Below are 24,693 nucleotides of genomic sequence, written 5' to 3'. Positions count from 1 at the left end.
ACTGATGGAGAATGTGGGACAACTGATGGAGAACTGTGCTAAGCCAAGACTGAAGAGTCACAAAAGTTCTAATGAACCTCATGAAGTGAGAAGAGTAGGATCATTTGAAGGGAGAAGGAGGAAGGTCCTCTGTCCCTTCATCCATCCCTTGTGATAGAGAAGCGACCAGGGGCATTTTCCTTGGATTCTGTGTTTCAGTCAGTTAAACTGCAGAAATGTTTTCAGCTTGGCAAAACTGTTGTCTACGGGTAAATCTTTCTCCCCAGCACTGGCAAGTATATCCATAAAATCAGCATTTTATTAAGTAAGAGGTGTGCTCAGTTGACCCCAACCCTTTTTCAGCCTGGATGAGCAGAAATACTATAGCCCGTGGTTGAGACCCCAGCTTTTTCAGTCCTTAGTGGCTCCTGGTTTTGCCATGAGTGGAGGAGTCTACTCCTTTCTTTCCACCTCCAGACTAAAACAATTCCTGTATTTCACCCCTTTAAATTAGGTGTATTTGTGTTGTCCCTTTCCCAAAGGTGCTACTACAGATGGTTCTGATTCCTCTGCCCTCACAGGCAACATCCAGAGAGATTTATGGGGCCTGTCTGTTGTGTGTTTGTCTCTCCTCCCCAGATTTTGGGTGGCTGTTTTTAGAGCTGGATCTCATAATTAGTCTTGCTCCAACTGGCATTTGATGTAGAAGTTGATACTCAGGCCAGACTTGTCCATCTGAATGCAAAAAGAAGAGTCCCCAGGGCCCCAGAATGTAAATGTTTATGAAAGCTGTAAATCTCAATACTTGGGTATATTTTGACTGAGCAAGTTGTGTTCAATGTGTACAACATTATGTTTTATCTCCTCCTCAAAAATAATACTGCCAATTCTCTCAGTGTGTGGGCATCTCTTGGAAAGAGGGAGGACTTTCTCTGGAATATCTTGTACGTGTTTTCACTTTGGTCAAGCCCCAGAAAGTCATGAAGTCAGTCTTTTAAAATAAATAAAAGAAATTATTTGCCTAAAACAAGTTAAGAGCAAATATTTAAGTATAATACTTACTCTGTTTAATACTCAGTCTGTTTAACACTGTCCTAATGATATAATGTTTTTCTTGTAGGGAATTTTAAGCTTGGAGTACTGTGTTGGAATTATTGGTGGCAGACCCAAGCAGTCGTATTACTTTGCTGGATTCCAAGGTTAGTGTTTTAATGTGTTATGTCTCTTCAATAGTTTTTTCTCTGAGTTAGGAAGTTAATATCAAACCAGTGGGAAATAGCATGATTAAAATAGCAAAATGAGTACCTTATTAATTCATCATATCTCCCCAAGTCCAGCCATTTGTCATTTACCCCACAGAGTAATTGGATTCTCTAAAATGTACATTTAATTTCCGTTGTTGCATAAACAAGGCATAATTTATCTGTTTCACCAAACTTGAGGAGCATTTGCTGTTCCTGCCTGGCAGTTCTTATTTACCTATTTGCTCTTCCCTGCTTTAAGTGGTGTTAGTTGATGCCTAAATGACAAGCAATATATTCTCCCTGTCAGGATGAAGCAGCGCGATACATTTTTCATACGCAAACTCCAGAATATAATTGTGTGTTTGTAAAAGTAATTTTATCACCAAAAATTAAATGACAGTTTCATCACTTTATAAAAATTCTGCTTATACAAGCATATTTGATTATGCAAAAGTTAATCTGTCCTGCAAAAACCAATGCTTCAGTCAATGAGTATCAGCCTGGCAAGCAGTTACTCGCTGGCTTTTTTTCCAGCTGTTCTGCATAGAAATTGGATTGTAAGCAGTGTAATAATAAGGTGTTTTTTGAATTACTTGTCTTCTGTTTTGTCCTTGTAGATGACAGTTTGATTTACATGGATCCTCATTACTGCCAATCTTTTGTAGATGTCAGCATAAAGGATTTCCCTCTTGAGGTACTGTGGATATAGACCTGGCACTGTTTTCTTCCCATATGAATCAAACACTAATTATTTAGAGATGTTCTAGCTAGCTGCAGCTTTATGGTTTTACAGTTACATGTTATTTATCAATGTCCTGCCCTTCTTTATGGGCCTATAATCAACAAAAATGACCAGAGGTTAAATCTCAATATGGGGGTTTAATTTTTACTTCATTAATCTTCATCTTTTTTCTTTTTAATGATCAGAGAATCTCAAAAATAGATGATCACTTCATTTAAGTAATTTTACATCATATTTGTAGATCTTAAACCTATTTAAATTGGGAGTTTATTAGTTTATCTTTTTGGTCATTTTATTTATTTTATTTTTTTTTTAATTCAAATTGCAATCAGCATCATGGAGAGAATTACTGTGGTACTCAATAGTAGGAACCTGGAAGTAGATAGAGCTAAAGGAGGTTATTAGAGAACTCAATTTACAAGTACCCTGGGAAAACATTATCAGTTACAAGTAAGTGTTCAATAGCCCCCGTACTCACAGCAGAAATCCTCAGTGCCATCCACACAAACCCTCCTTGGTCTGGTGTCCAACTTCACAGGAACTTCCAGCAGCTCCTGATTCAGTGTAGGAGCAGGCTGTGCACAGACAGCAGCAGCTGCTCCAGAGCAGAGCTGGAGCTGGATGTTGGTAGTTGCTCCTCAAGCCATGGTGTTCTGGGAAGTGAAATAATACGGCTTCAGAAACAACACAGTGCATTAAATAAGGAAGAGGAATGTACATCTGCAGTTCTGATGCTAATACCTTAATACCTTAAACAAAAGACCATCAAATAGTATTTAGGGAAAGCACTTTTATGTATATGCATCTATCTATAGATAGATAGATATCTGAAGGGACTAATGTCAAGTCCTAGGGCCAACATAAAGCAAACACTACTTATTTTTCATTACTTATGCTTAACAAAATGCTTTAGTTAGCATGTTGCATAATATAGAAGTGTAAGATTCTCTAGAAAATGAGAATGTTCTGAATTAAGCAAATGAACACAACAGCAAAATACATTGGGAAATATGCTGGCCAGGAAGTTTGGTTATATTTCGAGCTGCTGTTAGATTTACCCTGCTGAGGTGTTTGGAGGAAGAGCTGGTGAGTCCCAGCTCTACCTGTTTCCCTGTGGCAGCAGCCAGAGATAGTACCCCAGATAGATCCTTTATGCTAATATCTGTTTTACTACAGTGCCTCTCTGAAGGTTTTACAGTTTAATTGGGAAACCAGACAAAAGGTGGGAAAAGCCCAAAGTGGCAGAGCTGAAGTGACTTCCCTAAGGTCTCTCCATAGCTCAGTGGCCAAGCTACAAAAAATACCCATCTTTTTGGTCTCTATTGCCATGACTCATCCTCCAGATTGTGCTGCAGACTGGCATTAATATGAACTTTCAAATAATAATAAGGTTTTAAACTGTATTTTGAAGGTGTGTGAGCTGCCAACTGGGCTTGGTTGCATCCTAATGCTTCCTGCAGACGGGAAATAGATTGCAATTTAATGCTTGGTGCATTTAATAGTATTATATCTTTGTCCAGAAATGTCAAAAGTAAACAGAAATTGCTTTCTTAGTGTGGATAGTTGCTTGTTAGATTTATCTGTAGGGAGTATTTTCAAAATTGACAAATTGTCCAGAATAAGTTGGAAATCAATCCACTCTGTATTGGCTTCCAGCATCCATTTTTTTTTGGAGGAGTGGGAAAAAAAAAACTCCCCACTTCTCTTTGTTGTGCAGTGATTTGTGTAACATTAAACCTCCTGCCTTGACAGTGCAGCGTGACTGTAGGGACAGGGCTGTTGCCGGAATGGGATGTGTGAGGCGAGGTTTGATTTATGCATTTGATGACTCAGGAATTAATATTAAAAGTAGAATTTATGTACAGAAAATTTAAACAGTGAGGAGAATAAACAGTAGCTAAAATCAGTGTTGTACAAATTGAACCAATTATCTTTGCTCCTATTTTTTTAGCAGAGGTTTAGCAGAAATATCTTTTAGGTCTGTAAGCACGAGGAAAAAGGAATATATTTTGTTGTGTAAAGCTGTTACCGATACACTCGGATTCAGTAACCAGCGCTGTCTTCTGTAGGGTGACTCTTCTGATGGGCATAAAAAGGGACAAAACGGGTTTCCAACATGCAGACAGTGTGATGCTGGTGCTGATCCCAGTTAGATTGCAGCAGTTGTTAGTTCTGTTCAGAGAGGGAACCCAGCAGTGCTGGTCAGAGCTCTCCCGCCTCGCTCTGTCCCGCTGTGCTCAGACCTGTCCCGGTCCTGTGCCATCCAGCTCTGCCAGAGCAGCCTGAGCACGCACAGCTTCCCTGGCAGTGGGAAAGGGAACAGCACAGAGTCTTCCCTGGACAATATTGGTCACAGGGGGAAGTTCCTGGAATCCATAGTCAGCGTTTGAGCCCGGCGGGATCCGTGTGGTGTGGAGAAGCTGGATCAGGATGCTGGGGATTTAATGGAGGAAGGATGGCGGGGTTGGAGGCAGAATAGAGAGGACTGGTTACCTCTGAGAGACAGGTCATGAAATAATTTCAGTCACTGGACAATGAGCTTCACCAAAACTCCTGCAATAAAAACCCACAGGATCAGGGTAGATATAGATTGATTTTTTTTCTCTGATAAACTGAACGAGGAGCAGAATGGGGAAGGGGGTTTTGTGTCTGTTTTTTCTTACAGCATGGCTGCTGATAGTTCCCAGCACTGCCAGAGCATCATCTGTCATGGAAAGAGATTTCACGTTAGGAAAAACCCATTTGTAAAGCAGGGCATGTTGTTTGGCTTTTCCCTACTTGTGGATCATTGTAATATGGTTTTGCTTTTGTGGGTTTTGTGGGTTTCTGAACCCATTTCATTTACTAAAGGAAAATGCATGAGGTTGGTTTATTCCATTATGTCTCTTTTATAGAGGCTGGGGGAGGGAAGGGGGCACTGGGCGGTGGTAGTAAAGCAGTAAGATAGTGCAAAAGCTGTTACAAATTCAATTTGCAGAAGAGCACTCACCTCCTCTGCCTTGGGAATATTCATAAAGTATTGCTGGGAGCAGCAGACCTTTGACAGATTCCAAACTAACCTGGTGGTGTGAGCAAGTTTGGGGAATGCAGCGTAAACAGCGGGAGGTTTTATGTGTCTGGGGAAGAGTGGAATTACTTGAATGTTTGGGGGGTGGAAGAAATGACTCCAAAAATGTGTGCTGGGATTTAATTCAGGTGATGCAGGGAATTGGATGTTAAGCTGTTGGAAGGGGGAAAGTAAATGCGTTGGTCTGTGCCATTCTCAACTGTAACCGTGTATTTCATGTTTTTTAATCTTGAAACTTGCAGTCATTCCACTGTCCTTCTCCCAAAAAGATGTCATTCAAAAAAATGGATCCGAGCTGCACAATAGGATTTTACTGTCGGACTGTGCAGGACTTTGAGAAGGCTTCTGAAGAAATCACCAAGGTAGGTGTCCGGGTTCCCAAATTGCTTCCTTGGCCACGATGGCATGTGGGGAAGGGAAGAGAATCAGTTTCTCTCTTCTAAGTAGACATAATTCTTTTTGGGATATTTATTGCTGCTTTTACCCAGAAATCGAGGTTGGTTTTCGTTCCATCCGATTTCAGCACATGTAAAGCTGGGCAGAGCTGGGGGTGTCTGTGGGAGCTGCTGCTGGAACTGCGGCAGGAGGGGCCCACGAGGTGGCACTCGTGAAGTGGGAATGTTCCCGAGCCAGCCCTGCCGAGCAGGGATGCCCCGGCCCGGGAGGGATGCTGAGGAGGCAGCTCATCCCTCGGGAGGGATGGGGTTGGAAATGGCAGTATTTGATCCAGCCCAGGTGTGTATTATTCCTGGTTAGCACAAGTGCTGTTTCTGATGGCGTTTAAGGGCAGGGTGGGGATGGTTTGGGAACATAGTTTGAGGGCTGTGGATCAGGGGTCACCCAGAAAACCTGTCTGATCCTGGAAAAACACTGATACAGGTTCATTTGGGTACAAATGTAATTAACTTTCTCCCTCCTTGATTATTACATTATGTAAGGGACTGAAATGCAGCATCATTAATTTGTCCTCTGAGCTGTGGCAGCAAAAAAATGATGATTTTAAAAATAGTCTGTTAAAAGGATGCAGCAGCAGCAGATGGGCACAATATCAACCACAGCAGTTATCACAGCAGCACAAGGAATTAATGTTTGTACAGCATCGGGAATGTCCTGTTAACTGGTATTAGTATGAGAGCCAAAAAGGCGTTTTTTTAAACTTAAAACTGTTTACAGTCTTCTGTAGGTATTGATTTATGCTGAAGTTGTTTCTTTGGTACTTACCCAGAGAGGTAGAAAATAGATTTAAAGAAGTAGAAGTTCCTAAGAAGCAGATACATGGAAAGTTTAAATAGTGAAGTTTCTATTCTTCTGTATTTTCCTGTTCTGTCACAAAGTAAAAATGGTAAAAAAATCTAATTACAAAATCGGTTCCAGTGGAACTTCTCTTTCTCTTATTTCCTTCTTTCTGTTTGTTCAAGTTTTCTGAACATATGTAGGTGAAAATACTCATGGCTGATCCAACTCTTGGATCTGTTATTTATCTTAGAAAAGTTCTTTAATATTAGTGACTTTATTTTATATAAATATATTCCCAGCACTATAAATTTGAAAATAAAGTTTGGATACAGATACAATGTGAGAAACATTCTATGATCTTTCAATCATTCTTTCATATCCTTTGTGTTTTCCTGTTCTTCCATTATCTTTCCCTTTGTTTGCAATTTCCGTGCAGTAACTCTTGAATTACAAAGCCCAGGGTATTCCCAGTGCCCTATGTGGGCTGGACTAAAAAATGCAAGTTCTCATTGCTTTTTTGGGTAATAAGAGGTGAGACAAAAGATTTAGCTTTTGGTACTTGAGGATAAACATTATTCAGGGGTAGAGAAATTAGGGCCTGGAAATTGAGGGCCTGAGTGATGGGTGAAACTCCATCCAAACCACATTGAGGTTACCCTCTGGGAATTGTTTCCCTATCCAAACCCATGACAAAAAATCAATAATTCCTTGGGATTGCTATCCAGCTGCATCTGCCCAGGTTCTTAGCACCAATGAGAGGTTTTCCCAAGAACTGGACTGATGGAAGGTTGAACTTGGATTAGGTTCAGAATTAACTGTAGTGGCGACAACAGTGACAGTCTAGAATATTGAAAATATTCATGTTTATCAATACATTTCTTTAGATACCACTGTGATGATTTCTGCAGGTTCTTCAGCGTTTCAGATTCTCTGTGCTCTCTGGTGAGATGTGGCTTGGTGGCAGTTGCAGGAATCTGAACCTGGTCCCATCCACTCTTGTTTGGGCATTTCCCTGCCCAGTTCATGTTCTGTCCTTAGTGTTTCATCACCTCCCTTGGCACATGGAGGGATGTCACACAGACCTGTGGAAAAGGCAGTTTCAGGGAAAGCTGAGCACAGACCAGGCAGTGGAACCACAGGAGCGTTTCTGCCCTTGTTTGGAGGGCCCGTCATTGAAGGTGCCGTGGTGGATTGGGCACTGGGATGAAGCTTTGTGATGAGTGTTCTATTCCAAACATTACAACAGCTAAATGCAATTAAAATAGACAAGAATAAAATAAAAAACTTCATATCACATTAGAAATGAAGGATTTTATTCTGATTGGTTTGGGGTATTTTTGTTTTTCATTTTTTTTTGAACATCCACTTAATCCCTGACTGCCATTTTAAAAGTAGTTATAAGGATGTGTGTAGGGTTTTTTTTTACTGCTTTAGATGAGTTCTTCTCATGAAATTATGTGCAGTGATTTTTAGTTCCACTCAGGTGTATCTCTGGGCTGATGTCTTTTTGTATGTCACTGCAACACTGGGCTGTATTTTCAAAGCAGGTAAGAAGTAAAACAAATAAAAAAAATAAATCAGTGGACAAAACACCCTGAAAGGCTGAGATGTCTTTTAGTATTTGGCAGGTTTTTATCTGCTATTAAAGGTGTTTTGCTGATCTGTTTCAGTATTTATCATTCATCACCACCTGCTTTCTCCATGCTCAGTTTCCTTCTTTATAAATGTAGATTTTGGGCACCCTGGTTCCCTCAGCCTGTGACTGTCATCAATCTGGTTTGAGCCACGTGCTCCTGACTGGCTTATTTACATGGGGGTATGTGTTTAAACTTTGAATAAAAGCACTGATTATGTGCTGATCCTACAATAAAAACACCTCTCCAAGGTACTTGGTTGGTTGGTTGGTACTTGGTTGAATTCATACCTGTGCTTGAGGAGAGTCTTGTGGCCATTAACTATTTTGTAGGTGTCTTTATCTTCTATCTTTTATCTTTTTTATCTTTATCTTTCTTGCACTGAATCAAACAGCAGGTACAGGTGATCTGTGAGGAACAAAATACAGGGTTAGGCATGAAATCAGCAGCTGCCTGAAGAAGAAATGGAAGTAAATGTTTGTCTAATAGGAGGAGGAGATGTTTAGATGGTGCAATGCTTTTGTTTTAATGAGATAATAAAGATAAACAATGCATTTTTTACTGTGCAGTCATCATCAGATAAATACCCCTGCTTACTGAATTTCTTAATTTCAATTAACATTTTTGGGGGGTTGTGTTTGACATTGCAGATGCTGAAATCTTCATCCAAGGAGAAATATCCATTGTTTACTTTTGTCAAGGGTCATTCTAAAGACTATGACTTTGCTTCCAGTCCACTCCATGAAGAAAATGACCTTTTCTCTGAGGATGAAAAGAAGAGATTAAAAAGATTTAGTACAGAGGAGTTTGTCTTGCTTTAAGGACATTTTCCACGAGATTATCGGCAGCTGTCCAGGAGAACACTTGCCTTTGAAAAGATCAAAATGTACAAAGTGTCCTCCTCCCCCAGAAAGGCAAACTTGGGTCAAATTGGTCTATTTTCATAAAGATGATAATGTTTTATATGTTAATTGTCTTTAAAATGTTGTTTACTAATGTATGTACTGATTAGTTTTGCTCACTCTGCTCAGAACCAGGTGTGCTGAGGTGAGCCTGGGCTTCCCCTCGTAAAAACCTTGGCCATTCCCTAAATCCCTCACGTCCTTCAGTCCAGGACAAGGCCTGGTGGGTTTTGGGTGCATATCCAGAGGTTTGGAGACCACATTATTCCTGTTTGTAAGCAGAAGTGGAGTTGTATCCTGTGGGAGGGGTCCCCTGTGTTGCCCCAGCAGGAGTTGCTGCTGCCACCCTGACACATCCTGAGCAGCTCCATGCGGGAAAGGTGAGGCTGATGGATCAGGAGTCACTGTCAGCTGCAATCCTGGCATAATTATAAAGGCTGAATTGTGAGTTAAGGTACTATTTAGCAGTATGATTTTCTAATGGTTTCTCATTAAACTTGCTTTGGAGCCTTAATATGAGGAGAGAAGATAAAGTATTACCTTTCCCCACAATTTTTAAAGGTTATACTATTAATATTAACTGCAACCAATCAAAGCAGCTCCAGACAATTATTAGAGGAGAGCAGTGTTTGTTTCCTGTTTCAACTACCATAATGGTGAGGCTTCTCCTACTAGTGCAGCTTTTAAATCAAGGCAAAGGGGGGGTGGATGTGAGAAATTCTGGGCTATGATTATGATTTTTTGTTTTGATACGTGTTGTTACTGTACAAATGATTACTTGATGGTGTGTGTTCTCAGATTGCAAACAAATGTACAGAAATAGTTTAATGTTTTAACAAAGTAAATGCAATATTTAAGAGATGTATTAACGCTGCTTGGGAAATAAAAAAGGTGTGGAAACATGAAGTGCGTGTGCCTTTTATATTAATATTAGATCCTCTAAGAGTGAGGATCTAAATCTAATCATAATCCTGCATCTAAAACAATATTGTAAGGTGTGAATACTCTGTTTATTTGCAATAAAAGCAGGTTTTATTGTTGTGTTGTAAACCAAATGTTACCTGTTCTAAGTGCTGTTCAGGCGCAGAGGCACAAGTGTTGCTGATTCAAATAATAAGCATCACATGCGTTCATTAAAACACCTTTTATGAGGAAGAAGTGACTAATGGATTGATTTCAGGCAGAACTAGATCAGATCTGTATCTGTGTGTGCCTTAGCAGCATTTATTAATACTCCAAAAAGCCAAAATGAGATTGTGTTCACTTGTTTTCAAGCTTAAAAAAAACCCCACATAACATTTGTCTAAATTAGTAACCTCTGCACTTCCGAATCCTACTAATAATTGGAATAATATTACTTCTTCTAAGCTGTGTGTGAGGATGTTTGGCTTGGTCTTAATATTTTTCATTAATAGCCCAGAAGAGGGAGTAAACAACGTATTTATGGAATTTAGATGTCAAAATGAGGAGAATTGTGAGTGTCAGTGAGAGCTAAAAAGAGGAGATTCCTGGTTAGTGGAGCACAAGGTAATGTAGCTTTAGCAAAAACAATGCAAACTCTCGGAGTGGTTCCTTTGGGTGACAGTGGCCAGGAAATTAGACATGAAGTTGTACTTTGCTTTCCCATTTTAAAAAAGCAAAGCAGTCGTATGCTGCATCATTAAAAGCTGTCACAGAGCAGGGGGGGATAATTGGGGTAATCTGGTGTCGCTGATGCTCTCCTTTCTGCTTCCCTTTCCCCCAGGAAGGCAGTAAGTGATTGAAGCGCACAGAAGAAGAGGGAGAACCATCAGGAGCCTGCAGGGATGGATTTAAGGAAGATTTAACTCGGAGCTCTGTGGCTCTGTTACTGTACAGCTGAAGAGGGAGGGAGGGAAGTACTGCAGTTTACAAATATGTAATGGTTGTGCACTGAGTGGGAGAGGAGCTGGAGGGAATGTTCCATGTCCAGGAATCTTTGTACCTCTCTGCTGTGCACTCCCAGGTACATCATGAACCACCCAGCCCACTGCACAACAGGAGCTTTGGCTCAGATGGGAACTGAAGGAGGAATTTCCCTTCTTCCACAACTCTGCTTGAATTCAGGTACCTTAAAATAATCCCACATGCACAGACCCATCTAAGCTGGTCGTGTCTGCAGGAATGACCTTGGGTCTGGAATTATAACGGAAATGCTCAAATGGAAATATAAAAGCTGTAGTATGGAAATGTTAAAAAGAGAAATGTAGTTCTGCCATCCCAACAGCAAACTTCCCTGGAAGGGTGAAATAGTAGTTTCACTTGTCCCAGGCTCTTGGCAACTTGATAAAGAAATGTAATAGTTGAAATACCTTTGCTGAATTTATTTAAATAGTGGAATTTTCCCTCCCCTTTTTGACTAAGGGCAAGAAAAATAGCAGTGCTAGAACAGTAGCTGGGTTTTGGTCCCTTAATTTAAATTTAAATCTAAATTTAAATCTTATTTTTAAATTCTTAAATCTTACTAAATTTTAATTTAAATTTAGATTTAAATTTAAAATAAAGGAAATCGGTTTACCACAAAGGATAAAAACCACAGTGGGTTTTATTTGAAGCCTGCTACAAATAATTGTTAAAAATTAATGGCTAGTTTGGGGGGTCTTCTTCATGTTTTTTGTAGGGCTGAAGCACAGACAAGCCCACAAGCTGCCCTGGTGCACTCGTGTATAGTGGTGACACAAGTTAAATTACCGAGTTACTAGAAATTAATGTTTTTGGGTAACTACAGGGGACTTTAATTGGAAACTATGTTAATCGTGGAGTAATTCTCTTTACCTCGTCCGCATTAGCTCCTGAAAACCAGGCAATTAATTTGTGTCATCACTGTTGCTGCTGCTGCCTTCAAACACAAACCAAATGAGCATTAGTTACTCACACACCCAGCAGTGGCCTCTTTTCTTAAAAGACTTCCACAAATCATGGTCTGATAACTCCCCTGCCTGTTGGAACCATGGTGGGAGATGCAAAGTCTGAGCTTTTCATCACCCAACCACCTTCTCTTATTTTCTGCCTTCTTCCTTAGAAGGAACATTTCTTTGTGTGCTTATTGTATCAAACACCCAGCTTGTCACAACCTCAGGACCCTCAATAATTACCTGGCACTTCTAGCAAGGATATTGGCCTCATTTTTCAAACTAAGGAGAGACCTCAGGGCTCTCTTTGCCTTGACTCCACCTGAGCAGTGCCCAAACCCCCTCATACTCCCAGGGCTGACAGGAGGGTGGTGGTTTCTGTCCTGGCAGCTCAGCTTGCCCAAGTGGTGTGGGGTGAAGCACTCCACATGTGACCTGGCTCTGCAGCTCCTCTGTGGGCAAAAACCTGCCATCACCTCCCTTTCCGGTGTGCTCTGCAGCCACTCCCATCTCCAGCCGAACTCTTTAAAAACAGGACTCTGTGGGCCCTCACCAAAAGCAGCAGCTCATTCCTGATAACTTTCCAACACGGAGTCTCAGACTGGGCTGGAGACTGGGGGAGAAGCCCAGTGCACTGCTCTGACTCCATGGGGCACAAGGGATGGCTCTTGGGAGAGACTAGAAGGCTGGTTTTGCCCCATCCTGACCCATGATATGGAAATTTCTAGAATGGCCATTTACGAGAAGGATTTATTGACTGATGTTGGTAGACACAGCTGACCTTGGAGAGAAACAGAGCCTGGTACCAGCAGAAGTGCTTATTTCACAGAATCACAGAGTCACAGACTGGTTTGGGTTGGAAGGATCTTAAAGCTTATCTTGTTCCACCCCCTGCAGGGTGACCTTCCATGAGACCAAGTGGCTCCAAGCCCTTTCTGGGGAGGGGGGGCTTTGTGATACATCTCTTTAAAGACTTCATTTCCCTCTCTCCTGTTGCCTGTGCTTCAGCAAAGCTGGAAAACTGAGCCCACCTGGATTTGTTAGTGTCTTTTGTAGTTTTTTTTTCATTTAACTCACCCTTCCAAACCCAGAGCAGTTCAGTTGTGCCCAGTGCAGCCAGAGGACACAACAGGGCGTGTGGGGAGGCATGGAAGGGATCTCCTGTTCTCCCTTAATTACAGTAGGAAAATGGCCTCACTCCAGAGACCTGATTTATTTCCAGAGTTATTGACAATCTCTTTAAAGGGAATGATGGGATGAAAAGCGACCATCAGTGAGTTATGAAAGGTCAATAATGCCACAAATGAGCACAAACAGCGGATTTGAAATCCAGCCCACCCGTGTTCTGTTTGTGCAACGATTCCATCCAAGGTGAGTGGGCATTTTGGGAAGGCTGCAGCACCAGCTCTCCCTGGGCCACAGGAGCCTCCAAGAGCGCAAACATGCCAGGTTACTTCATGGCCCTTTAGCACCCTCAGCTGATTCCTGTGGGATGCATTTCCTTAGCCCTGCATGGGAGGCTGTGGGGCACAGTTGGGTACAACGCTCAGCAGGGTTTCAGCCCAGCACTCCTCACAGGATCCCCGTGGCTGGAGCCTCTGGCAGCACCACGGTGTTACAGCCTCCCTCCAGCTTGGTTAGGCTCTGCCAGCATTATAGGAAGGGATCTTAAAGTGTTGGTGTCTTATTTGCCTTGACAGAAACATGAAAAGAGGCATTTGAGCGAGTCAAGATCAGGCCCTCATGGTTTGACCCTGTGATTTGGTGTCTCCATGAGATGGTTCTGTTGCCTAATTGGATGAGCTGAGCTCTACAAACAGTTCCCTTCCCTGTTTGTAAGCAGTTCACGGGCAGCTGTAATTGTTTGGATCCACGGTGTGAATAGTAAAAAGAGCTTTACTTAATGACTGCAGGAGCCCTGCTCGAGTGAGAGCTCTCTGGTATTTATTCACACCAGAATTCACGAGGCTTTTGTTTTCCATGAACACTCCTGCAAATAAAAACTTGCTCACTCTAATGTTTATGAATAAATGTGCTCGTAAATGCCATCAAAGCAAATCAGCAGGGTTTTATTTATGCAAGAAGATGCTCAAATAAATGTTTGCTGTTTTCACCCAGCTCTGGTGGGTGTTTAGGCTGTGTTAAAACCAAAGCTTTGTGAGCTCTGCTCAGCATTCACACGTTACTCTTACTCTGCATCTCCTCCTTTCCTACACTCTGATCCTCCTGGTGAATCCCTGTGCCCCAAGGGAACATTATTAAAGTCAATGTTTTAGGTATTATCCACATGCAGCATCTTGCTGGTCAGTGGATAAGGTCATGCAGGGGAGTGGGATCACTTGTAGGATGCCCAGGGTTGAGAGGACAGGAGGCAAAGGGGATTGTAAGTACAACCTCGTGCTGTTTGCACACAGCAGATACTCAAAACAGCTTTTTTGGCACGTGCTGGCTCCTGCAGAAAGGTGGGGCTTCTGTCTTGCACTGAAGGGCAGGAGGTTATTGCCATCCCGTCTCAATCAGTGCCCTAATTAAATATAGGAGAGGATTTTCTTTCTAAAATGTAAATGTCAAGCCTTGTTAAAGAAAATTAAAATGCACTGAAATGAATGTGGTAGGAACTGTGGAGGTGCTTATGTGAGAGCATCTGTATTTATTAGGAAGGGAACTAAAAAAGGAAGTATTTTTGGATCAGAGTTCAATCCTTAAACCAGGCAATAAGGATTTTATGCAAATTTCCCTTCAAAATCTGTAATTAGGGACTGGTTCCAGGGGTGAATTCTATGTCCCAGCCTATAAAAACTATAAAGGAATATAATCTTAGACTCACCTCTTTCCAGGATTTATCTGTAAATCTCCTACTCTTACCAAGATCATTTGGGATTCTGTGCTGACCACACTTCTTGTGAGTTGGACTTGAAGACTCAGGTTGTTCCCTTCCATTCCCTTGTTCCCCTGAGTTCAGCAGAGCACAACAGAATTTTAAAAACCTACATTCATCCCCATTTACAAAAAAACCTTTATGAACCACAGCAAGCCTGAATCAGGAGAGTAAATCAGAACTTGCAACAGTCAAAACCAAAGTCCTGGACAGGAATGAGGATGGGGAATTCCAACAGAAAACTGAATTGTTTCAAAGGCTTATGGGGAAGAGCTTCAGCTGATCACAGAGATGCATCAGCTCTGAAATATGGTCTCAACCTCAGCAAGGCTGAAACTTCAGCTGTGTCTGTGCCTGCCCTGGAGCAGGTGAGATGTGCCTCCGCATGGCAGTAGGGGAACACAAAATACGGCATTTTTTAAATCCAAGCTCATGTCTTTGCAAATATATCAAGTGTTTTGGCCTTCCCAGTCCAACCATTGGTTTGTTGTTTCCATGCTAATACAAATTCTTGTGTTAATAGGAGCATGGCCTTGGGTTTCTCCATCCGTATGGGAAAAAGTTACTTGTCTGATGGTAAACAAAGAACAGAAGAATTGATTCACTGTCCTCACTTTTAAAAGGATGGTATGAAGCCATAGTGAAGCAATTTTAATTGTGCCTGTGTAACACTTGGGATCAGTAAGATCATTTGTGTTCTGTTTTTAGGGATCGGGGTGCTCCGGAGCACACACGGCATTAGAAATGCAAAACATGACCGCATGTTCTCAGGGCTCTGTCAGAGGGACATGAAAGAGCACTTGTGCTGGGATGCTCAGCTCTGAGGGTATTCTCTGTTCAGTGTGTATTTACAGAGATGTATGAATATTTGATTAATGAGTCATGGTCTCTGGAGAAATTTAATAACTGTGCTGCTGTACAAAGCCAGCTCCTTCACTGTTAACACAGCTGCCAATAGTGTCACTGACACTGGAGCCCTTTCTGCATCTAATGTATGCTGGGGAGTAAATTCCTTCGTTGCAAGAGAATCCATGGGACACATTATTCAGTTATCTGTTTTGAACTGTTGCAGGCTCAATTTACAGCCCCTGATTTGTAAAGATTTTTCCAATGGAAACAAGCAGTGACACATGAGCCATAAAGCAGCAGTTTCACGAGGCCGTGTTGTTCCAAAAGTTAGTGGGAAGGTCAGTTCAAAAGGAGAGTTGCTTTGAAAATTCACTTTCTAAAATGTAAAAGGAACAATGGATGAAAATATTCATGGATAGCAGACTGCTCCAGCAAATTCTTACTGCCTTAAAAGCTGTATTCAGTGGGATTTCTCCAGTGAGGAGTGGATGTTCAGGGGTACATGACTCACAGGATGGGACAGAAGTTTTCTCCCCCCATGACACCAGATCAGAAGTGATCTTTATTGTTGCTGAGCAGTTTCCCAAGGATAAGTCACTGCTAATTTTATCATTTCTCCATTTTTATCCCTAATACCTATGAATAGATCAATTTTCACTTAGGAAGTTAGGGGTATATTTTAGTGGTGTTACTCCAGCTCAACTGCCTTAAATAATAAGGGGGAAAGTGTCAAAAAAAGATAAATTTAGTGCAGAGGCTTTCACTAGAAGCTTTAACTGCAGGTTAGAATTATACATGCTATGCAGAATTTCCTGCAACACTTCTCCTTTGGGCCACAATGCATTACAGCAGACGTATAATGAAGCTGCTATAAAATCCGTGGTAATTAAGGGGGATTTGACAGTAATTGCAACAGTGAATCAACTTAATTATTACCTGCTTCAAAGAGAGCTAACCTGATGTTATAATCTAACCTTTCCTACTTCTAAAATGAGAGATTAAACAAGTATATGTAGCATTTAAGAATTAAATCTGTTGAGATAGAATTATAATAATATACTTTTCATATACATTTTATATCTATGTGTGTGGGTGGTTATAAAGCAGCAAAAGGAGCAGCACCATCAGCTGACAAGCTGAGTGTGTGCATTCATAAAATAAACAGAGGTGAGGTGAGCCAGCTCCTCTGCTGCTTGCTGAAAGCAGGAGACAGAATGCTGCTATAAAACCCTACGACACACACAAGCCCAGTTCCTTGAACAGCCTTGTAAGGGGATGTGGTGAATGTATTGTCTTCCCATGCCTAATTTTAAGCAAACTATTCTGAAGCACATTTCAGGTTGTCTGTAAAGCTGCAAAAGGAGGAAGGTGCTTGAGGACTTTGCAGTCCTGCTCACAACTCCCTGCTGTGGCAGCCCCTGGGACATGCAGGATGGGAGGGTCAGGGTCACACAGCTCCTTTGTCCAAAACTGGTTTGCTGGTTTTCAGTGCCCTTGAGCTGAAAAAAAGCTTCTTACAATGTCTTTGAAGCTGAGACCTGAGCTACAGAGCTCCATGGATTAGAACCATAGAATTATGGAATCTTTTGGGTTGGAAAGACACTTCAAGACCTTCAAGTCCAACCATTCCCCCGGCATTGCCAAGCCCACCCATGTCCCCAGGTCCCCCGAGGGCTCAGGACTCAGTTCAGTTCCCACTCTTGGTGCTGCTGGGAGAGTTTTACAGTTCAAATGCTGCTGCTTCTCTTACAGAGTAATGTCCAAACCTCCAGGTGTTTCCTCTACCCTGCCTTCAGATGATCATCACGATCATCAGCCAGAAACAGCCCAACATAACATTGCTCTGATCAATCCTGGCTGAATCAATCCAGCTCTTTCACCTCCTGCAGCAGGTTTAGGAACCCACTCACTCAGGGTCTACTGGCTGAGCCCATAAATCCAGTCATCCCTTTGGCCTTTGATTTCAGAGTTTTTGGGATGTGTTACCTGAGGGCAGGGGACTGTCAGAAGGTCGCTGATCCAAACTCTTCTCCAGACTCTTCCCCAGAGCTGTACCTGGCTGGTACATGCAGTGCTGTGCCTGTACAGCAGGTGGAAGGTAAGAGGTGCAAAAATAAAGTATAAGCTTAGAAAAAAGAGAAAAGTGAGAGTCATCGTCATCATCACTATCATCATCTTGGAAACTTGCCACAGCAACTTTCACAAGGAGTTTATCTGCTAAACTGACAAAATTCTCTTCAACTCTGCTCTGAGGTGGGGTTTGACCATCCAAGGGAGGCAGTGAGGGGCTGACTCGTGCAAGCCCTTAAAATAAATCTGCCAACATTCAACTCCCTTGTCATGTTGTGGGTTAAAGGTGTACCCTGCCATGGGTGTGTGATTTAGCTCTGTGGCAAGGACAAAGCCCAACACTGCATTAAACCATCTCATCTTTAGGACATACTTTTAGAAGATTAAATCTGTCTTAAAGTAAACTTGGAAGCCCACCAGGCTTTGAATAGTGTTGTCCAGTAAAAATGGTACAGAAAGCTAATTGAGCTCGGTGGTAATAAAAAAATCTCATTCTATTGTTGGCCTTGTGATTTTAAATTAAGAATATGTGACTTGCAGGGGAAAGCAAGCTGTGGTTTCTCTTATGTGCAGACAAGGTAATCTCTCCATCAGACATTACACCTATAAACTGTGGAAGCCTCAACGTGCCTGGGACCTCATCCCAGGACATGTGCCCAAAGTGCATCACACCTGTATCTCCTAGTGAGGCTTTTAGTTATGATGCTCCTTCCTAAACCATGGAGAGATCCTCTACTACAACTATGAGTAAAGACACTTCAGGCTCCCAGGAAACAACCTTGTGGGAATTAACACCAGAAATGCTCCAGACCCAGTGAAGTGGCTGTGGAGAAAACCAGGATCTCTCCTGCAATTCCACACTGAGAAAAGACTGAGATTCCCAGGAGCTCTCAAAAAGCAGCTCCTCTCTGGACACTTCCATGCTGGAGCTCTGTAACTCTCACAACACTTATTCCCACTTGGAATGTGCCTGATGTGGGACAGACTGCAGTAAACCCAGGGTTGTCTGTTATTCCTCATCCCTCTTCCTGGAAGCTGCTTGAGGTTCTGTGTTTCCAGGGCTGTGTCCTGGTGCCAGCAGTGGCTCTGCTCCTGTGTAAGGAGAGGGAATGGCAGACTTTAAATAACAAATTTTCACTGATGCCTTTTGCTATTTTTACAACGCATTTTAAAATAAATGAGAGATTAACACAGAAAAAAAGTCCTTCAGGTGCATGCTCAGGAACTATTTTTTCATAAGGTTTTAATGGATTCAGGGTTGAGCTCCACTAAAATTTGGATTTATTAGAAACGCTCCGTGCATTTCAATGGAGTTTTTCTCATGAATCTGGGTATTTTACATTATTTCAATAGAGCTGACCCTCTGTTTCATTAGAAATGCTCCAATATAACCCATGGAGCATTTCTAATGATTCTGGTTTTACAGCAAATCCAAGGGTCAGCTGTACTGCAAACAATGGTGCTAACCTCTAGGTTTATTAGAAAAATGCTTTCTGTCTCAATGGAGCATTTCTAATAAATCAGATAAATAGGGATCTCCCACAAAAATGCTCCACTGGTCAAACAGACAAATGGGGGTCATTGTTACTGAGACTTTTTAAAAAACAAAGATTGTTTAATAGACTTTTTTGTTGCTCCTCGTGGTGTGATCCCCTCCTATCCAGAGTTTAGGTCTTCACCATGAAGAACTTAATAAATATTCCATAATATTGCATCAGAAACAAGCGCTGCTGCCTCAAACTGCCAAGCATTTTCCACCTCAACCCTGAGGACACTACAGCAAGGCCAACTTCCATGATGGATCTGTGGTTGCCAGGTAGGTGTTCAGGGGCTTGGTGCTGTGCCAGGGATTGGGATGGGTCCTTTCATGCTCTGCAGAAATGGGGACAGAGGGTGAGTGTCACAACAGCTCAGCACTGGGGGTCACCACTAACCTACTACAGGAGCACGTGACATTGAACTGCAGCAGATGACAGGGAGAATTTTTTAGACCTTTAAGTTTGCTTTTTGTCCAAATTTCTTCTAATTTCAGCAGAAAAAAACACATGTCATTAGATGCATGGACCACAAGAAAAGATAAAAAATTATCTCACACAGACCATCTCCACAGGCCTCTCTCCACATCAGGTCATGGAGAAGTTACAGCTTGTGGGATGAAGCTGCAGAGACCCATCACCATCCTCTGGATCTCCTCCTGGTGTACAGGTGCTTGTAGGTACCTATGCACAGGCTCTTTGGTGGGGGTCTGGGGAGTGTATCCCTGTAAGAAGAGCCCATCTCGGTGCAGGCAAGCTGGGCACAGAGAGCCCATCCCTGTGCACTGAGAGCCTGGACATGAAACCTTTCCCTGAGCCAGAGGGGGTCCTGCATCGTGGTGCCATCAGGAACAGGAATCTGGGACATGCACTGATGAACTCGTGTTGATCCAGTTCCGGAAGAGTAAAAGCAATGCTGTGAAATGCAAAAAAAGCCTTGGCAAGCTGAGACAAAGCTTTCTGTTTGAGAGGAAAGGCCAATGAGATAATTTCAATGACTCAAGATTTGGTTAGAATGTTCTGTATTTATGGAGTATATTCTGTCCTGTCCAGATTTCCCTGTGTTTCAAATACCACACAGTTACTGCATTTGGATTCCCTGTTCTCTCTCTGTGAATTGGAAATTCTCGGCTAAAAGCCAGTTAGTCTCAGTCTGAACAGTATTCCAGTCTTCTGCCCTGCACTCCCCAGCAACTTCAGGAAATCTGCTGACCAGTTTCTCTGAAAACCTGAAAACAAACCACGCTGCAGTAGTGACAAATCCACAAACCCAGACCCTCCACTTTAAAAAATGATTGGTGTGTCTGAGTGCTCTCTTTTTTTTTTTTTTCTTCTTGTCAAATTGGATGATTTTACCCAGCAGTGAAAACAGAGAAATCCACAATGGAGTCAAACAAAAGGAATTTTACCTACAGGGGTGCTGGATGTCTGCCCTCTGCCTGGTGCTGGAATATGGGATTGTGGCAGTGTGGGAAGATGCTGAACTGTCCTTCAGGGGGATCAGAGGGTGTGAGCACCACTGATTTCCCTGTTCCCTGGTTTCTCCCTACACAAGTTCCTGCTGCAGCACCAGTGTCCTCTAAATGATAAACAAGTTCTGTAGCAAAAAACTGCAGGTCAGGGCGGGAGCCTGCTCGGTCAGGGGATTATAGCGGAAGCAGCAGTGGGATTTCAAGGCTTTTCCTACCCCCAGGGCACTGGAAATATCAGCACCAGGCCCACTCCCCCTCCCCACTCAGATGAGCCTCAGCAGTTCATCATGTCAAGTCTTGCTGCTGAGTGCTGTGTCTGGGGCCTCTGGCTGTCAGAGGCAGGATTTCATCCCAGGCTCCCTAAGGCCATATAGAAAGCCTAAGATGTTCATTTATGTTGCTTATTGTCTGGCCAAACCTGTGTGTGCTTAAAAAATATCTGGAAGTTTAAAGGCTGATCCCTGACTGTCGAGGTTTAGAAATTTAGTTGTTATTTTAAAAAGTAAAATACATTTATAGTTATGAACGGCAATGCTTTTGTCAACTCTTAGTGCTCCTACAAAAAGTGTTTATATGTGAAATGTTTCCTTCCATGATGTGACTTCCTGAGCTCAGTCTCTCTCATTATATTTTTGGAAAAAAGATAATATCACTATACGAGTCTAATTTAGAGATATCTGTAAACATGTTATGTGGAGAGCACAAATATTTATGGATGTGGGAATTTGTACCTTGGCTTATCAGAATTTCTGTGTTGGTGCACATATATTTCCATGTTTGTGCCCATATATGCTGTAGAACAGTATTCCTGTAATAATCAGTGTGGGCATAAGTGTTTATAACAAGTAGATTTATTTGCTTTATGTATTAAATGTACCTGCATAGCCAGAACTTCATCTGCTGCTCAGAATTTATTCCAGCTTTCCACACGAGCTCCTTCAAACAATGCTAATTGTTTCAGAACCAAGATCATTGATGATAACTCTTTTAGGAATTGTCATATTGTCTATAAATATTTAGCTGGATTGTATTTGCCAATGTACCCCTGTATTACAGATGAAAAGGCAGCATCTGCCGAAATTAAAAGTGGCCGCGTTTTCGCTGTGGCTTAATTAAATGCCAAAATTTATCTACATTAACAACAAAGTGGCGAAATTTATTGATCAATTCACATGATATAAGTTGACAAATGGCCCGAGCAATTTCCATAATTTTCTACACGTGTTAAAATTTGTAATGGAACAGGAATACTTTCTCAGCAGGAGCTGTGGGTGGGAGGGGGCCGGGCTGTGCCCCCGGGGCGCTGAGCTGAGCTCGCTGTCCAGCCCAGGCTCTGGAGCCCTGTACAGATGGGCCTTTGACAGTCCTACAGCTGTTCTCCTAATTGTCCATTAAGTGTTCTATTGATTCTCTGATTCAAAGTACATGTCTTTCAGCCCAGGCTATCGTGTGAAGTGGCAGACACATTCCTCCTGGAATGACAGAGCTGCTTGAAACCTAAAAATGTGGGCTGCCAGTTCCAATTGAGGAGCCCGCTTTCAAAGGGAAGGCTTGGTTAAAGGAGCTTTGTGAGAGCGCCTTAGATTTGAGTTTCTAAACTTTTAGCATCAATCAATTAAAGCAGCAGCAGCAGGAAAAGTTGTAATTCCTCGTTAAGGGTTTGCACGTGGCTGGTAAAGCTCTGCCTGAGGATCCCTGGTTGTGATAATAAGGATTAGATCTTGTTTAGCTGGATGTAGATTTTATCCTCAGCCCCTCATATGCGATGATATTCTCATTTGACTTGCAAGTTCACTTTTAGCATTTTTTTAAAGGAAAATCATCTGCAATTCCAGCTCATGCCAGTCAGGAGCCTGTTTAAAATCATCTGCCTTTAATCTGAAGAGTGAAGGATAAGATGCATATCTGTTGCAAGGACCATAAATCTTCAAAGAAACAAATAGCCACAGATAAAACTGTAAAAGTTATTTAGTTCTCTTCCGAAAGAGGTTTATTAATCTAAAATTTCCAGTCCATTGTGTCATGATTTGGTTATCTCGCTGTATTTCATTTCCTGCAATTGTATAAGCCTTGTGTATCAAGCAAACAGATGAGAGTCTCAGAGCTTAAACTTGATCACTTGTGTTCAGATCTATCACTAGAGCCAGTGAAAAAAAATGAAATATAAAAAATAGCCACCTGAACAGAGATTTTGACTGTGAGGATTTTTATTCCCATTTTCTCCTATTTTACTGAGATGTGTATGAAGTGGTTTTATTATTAAATTTAAACTGAATTTTAAGTCCTTGTTTGTCTTTTTAAATCCATAATTCCTGGTAGAAGGAACACAAAGAAAGTGTTTATAGGCTCACTGCTTGGGAACTGTCCATGGGGGCTGTGCACAAAATGAGTTTTTCCCATGTGCCACCAGGTTTAGTTGCCTTTATATTTTTCTTTTTTAAAATCCCCATAATTTAAAAGAGACATGAAACTGTTTTTGATAAAGCTTAAAATAAGGAGAATTATTCCTCATTGAGATTTTTATCTCTATAGTTAATGAAAAGCCACTTTGCTGTGAGTGTTTAATATCTGATTATTCTTTAATCACCCTCTTTATATCCTCGCCCACGTGGGTGTTGCACCCCAGTTACCTCTGTATGGTTTTGTGTCTGAAAACCTTTACCCCCAGTCCCTATTCCACAGATTCACCAAGTGGGGCAAACAGATGACTTGGATCCATCGATCAAATTAGTTACAGCCTTTTAATTTAAACAAGAAGCTGATTTGAACAGAATTAATTTTTTTTTTAACCTTAACCTATTTGTTACATCAAATGTACAAGCAAAGGCAATGTTTAATCCTAAAAAGTGAGAGTAAAAACTCAGATGGGGATTCCAAGAATACAAATGACATTTCTACTCATACATCAAAGGCAAAAAAAAAAGAAAAGAAAGGGGGGAAAAATGGAAGTGAACAAAGAAAGGAAAGAAATGGTATGAAAGGGGAGGCATTTGACATTTTATAACCAGAGTTTCTCTCTCTATTATATAAAAAAGAATATGTGTCAAATTAAAGAAATAGTGTAGGAAGCTGCAGTATGTGTTCCCAGGCATTTCTCATTTTAGGAATGTAAGAGTGGGGCAAAGGCACTAAAAGCCCCCTGCACCAAGGGGACAGAAACCACCCATTTGTTTTCACCATCTGAAGGGGAAACTGGAGAGTCTCTCTATTGTAATGAACCATTTATTGACATCTGCAAAACACTTTGTAAATCCACCTCAACCCCAGTGCTTTCAATTACAGCAACAGCCAGTTTTTTAAAAAGATTTTTAGAAGCTTTCAAGTGTGGACTTTTGTCTTGTTGAATGAACTTCAGCTACACTAAATTTTAAGTAAATTTGTGATGACTGAGCAATATACATTGGCTGAGCTAGAATCCAATAACCCACAGGACAAATTAATTTTCAACAAAAAGGGCAGAAACCTCAAGTGCCATGAGTGTATGGAATCTCAGTCTATCTCTCTGGAGCCATTTTTGCAAATCACTACAGCTATTCATAATCTAAATCAGTCTCCTTTAGCAGCAGAAAGATCTTTTTTCATGACAAAACAGAAGATGACATTCATTAGTGCCTAACTTGCATAAGCTACCTTAAATTTATTGGTGCTCTTATACTTATCTGGGTAAGAATTCCTTTGTCTACAGCTATAGGAAAATTCCGGACGTACTACTTAAAAATATAAATTGTCACTTTTATCAGAACTTTTGGCAGTTTACTTTATTTTAGAAGTAAAACTGGTGGTTAAGGTTTTAAGGCTTCCAATGGGCGTTGTTTCAATCACGGTTAATCTGCACCCAGGATGGCAATACTGATATAGGGGAACAGTTGGACAAAAATCCAGGGAACTGCCACTGCCTGGAGCACCAGGCACTAACTTTTCCCTGGATTTATGTACAACTTATGACATTACAAAAGAGTCCTATGACCTGTGTGTGGATTCAGGGTAGAAAGACAACCCTTGGCTGGCGTAGCACAGAATTTTCTGGACAGTGTCTCCCTTTTCTCCTGTGATGGGTCATTTCTTTCATGGAAGGTCACAGAATCACAATATGGAATCAGAGAATGGTTTGGGTTGGAAGGGACCTTAAAGCCCATCCAGTTCCACCCCCTGCCATGGGCAGGAACACCTTCCACTAGACCAGATTGCTCCAAGCCCAGTTCAACCTGGCCTTGA

At 41.7% G+C, this 24,693-nt stretch overlaps 1 protein-coding gene across 3 annotated transcripts in view; it reads left to right on the top strand.

The window, feature by feature from the left end:
- ATG4C (autophagy related 4C cysteine peptidase) overlaps positions 1 to 22,759 on the top strand; it is a 35,007-nt gene extending 12,248 nt beyond the window's left edge. For 2 of the 3 annotated variants that reach the window (XM_027883125.1, XM_027883124.1), the window contains exons 9-12: positions 1,100 to 1,178; positions 1,841 to 1,917; positions 5,275 to 5,394; positions 8,553 to 9,854. In XM_027883125.1, the coding sequence (XP_027738926.1) occupies positions 1,100 to 1,178; positions 1,841 to 1,917; positions 5,275 to 5,394; positions 8,553 to 8,723 (447 nt within the window). In that variant the 3' untranslated portion in view covers positions 8,724 to 9,854. Of the gene's footprint in view, positions 1 to 1,099; positions 1,179 to 1,840; positions 1,918 to 5,274; positions 5,395 to 8,552; positions 9,855 to 19,135 lie in introns of those variants that run through there. The other variant, XM_027883126.1, reaches the window with a different exon arrangement.
- Positions 22,760 to 24,693: the final 1,934 nt, after the last annotated feature.

Source organism: Empidonax traillii, unplaced genomic scaffold (genome assembly GCF_003031625.1).
Source record: "Empidonax traillii isolate 1590-97213 ecotype Southwest subspecies unplaced genomic scaffold, ASM303162v1 scaffold118:size1038473, whole genome shotgun sequence".
In the NCBI taxonomy this organism is placed as follows: domain Eukaryota; kingdom Metazoa; phylum Chordata; class Aves; order Passeriformes; family Tyrannidae; genus Empidonax; species Empidonax traillii.
Note: the sequence above shows the minus strand (reverse complement) of the source record. Positions and strands in the feature narration are given on the sequence as shown.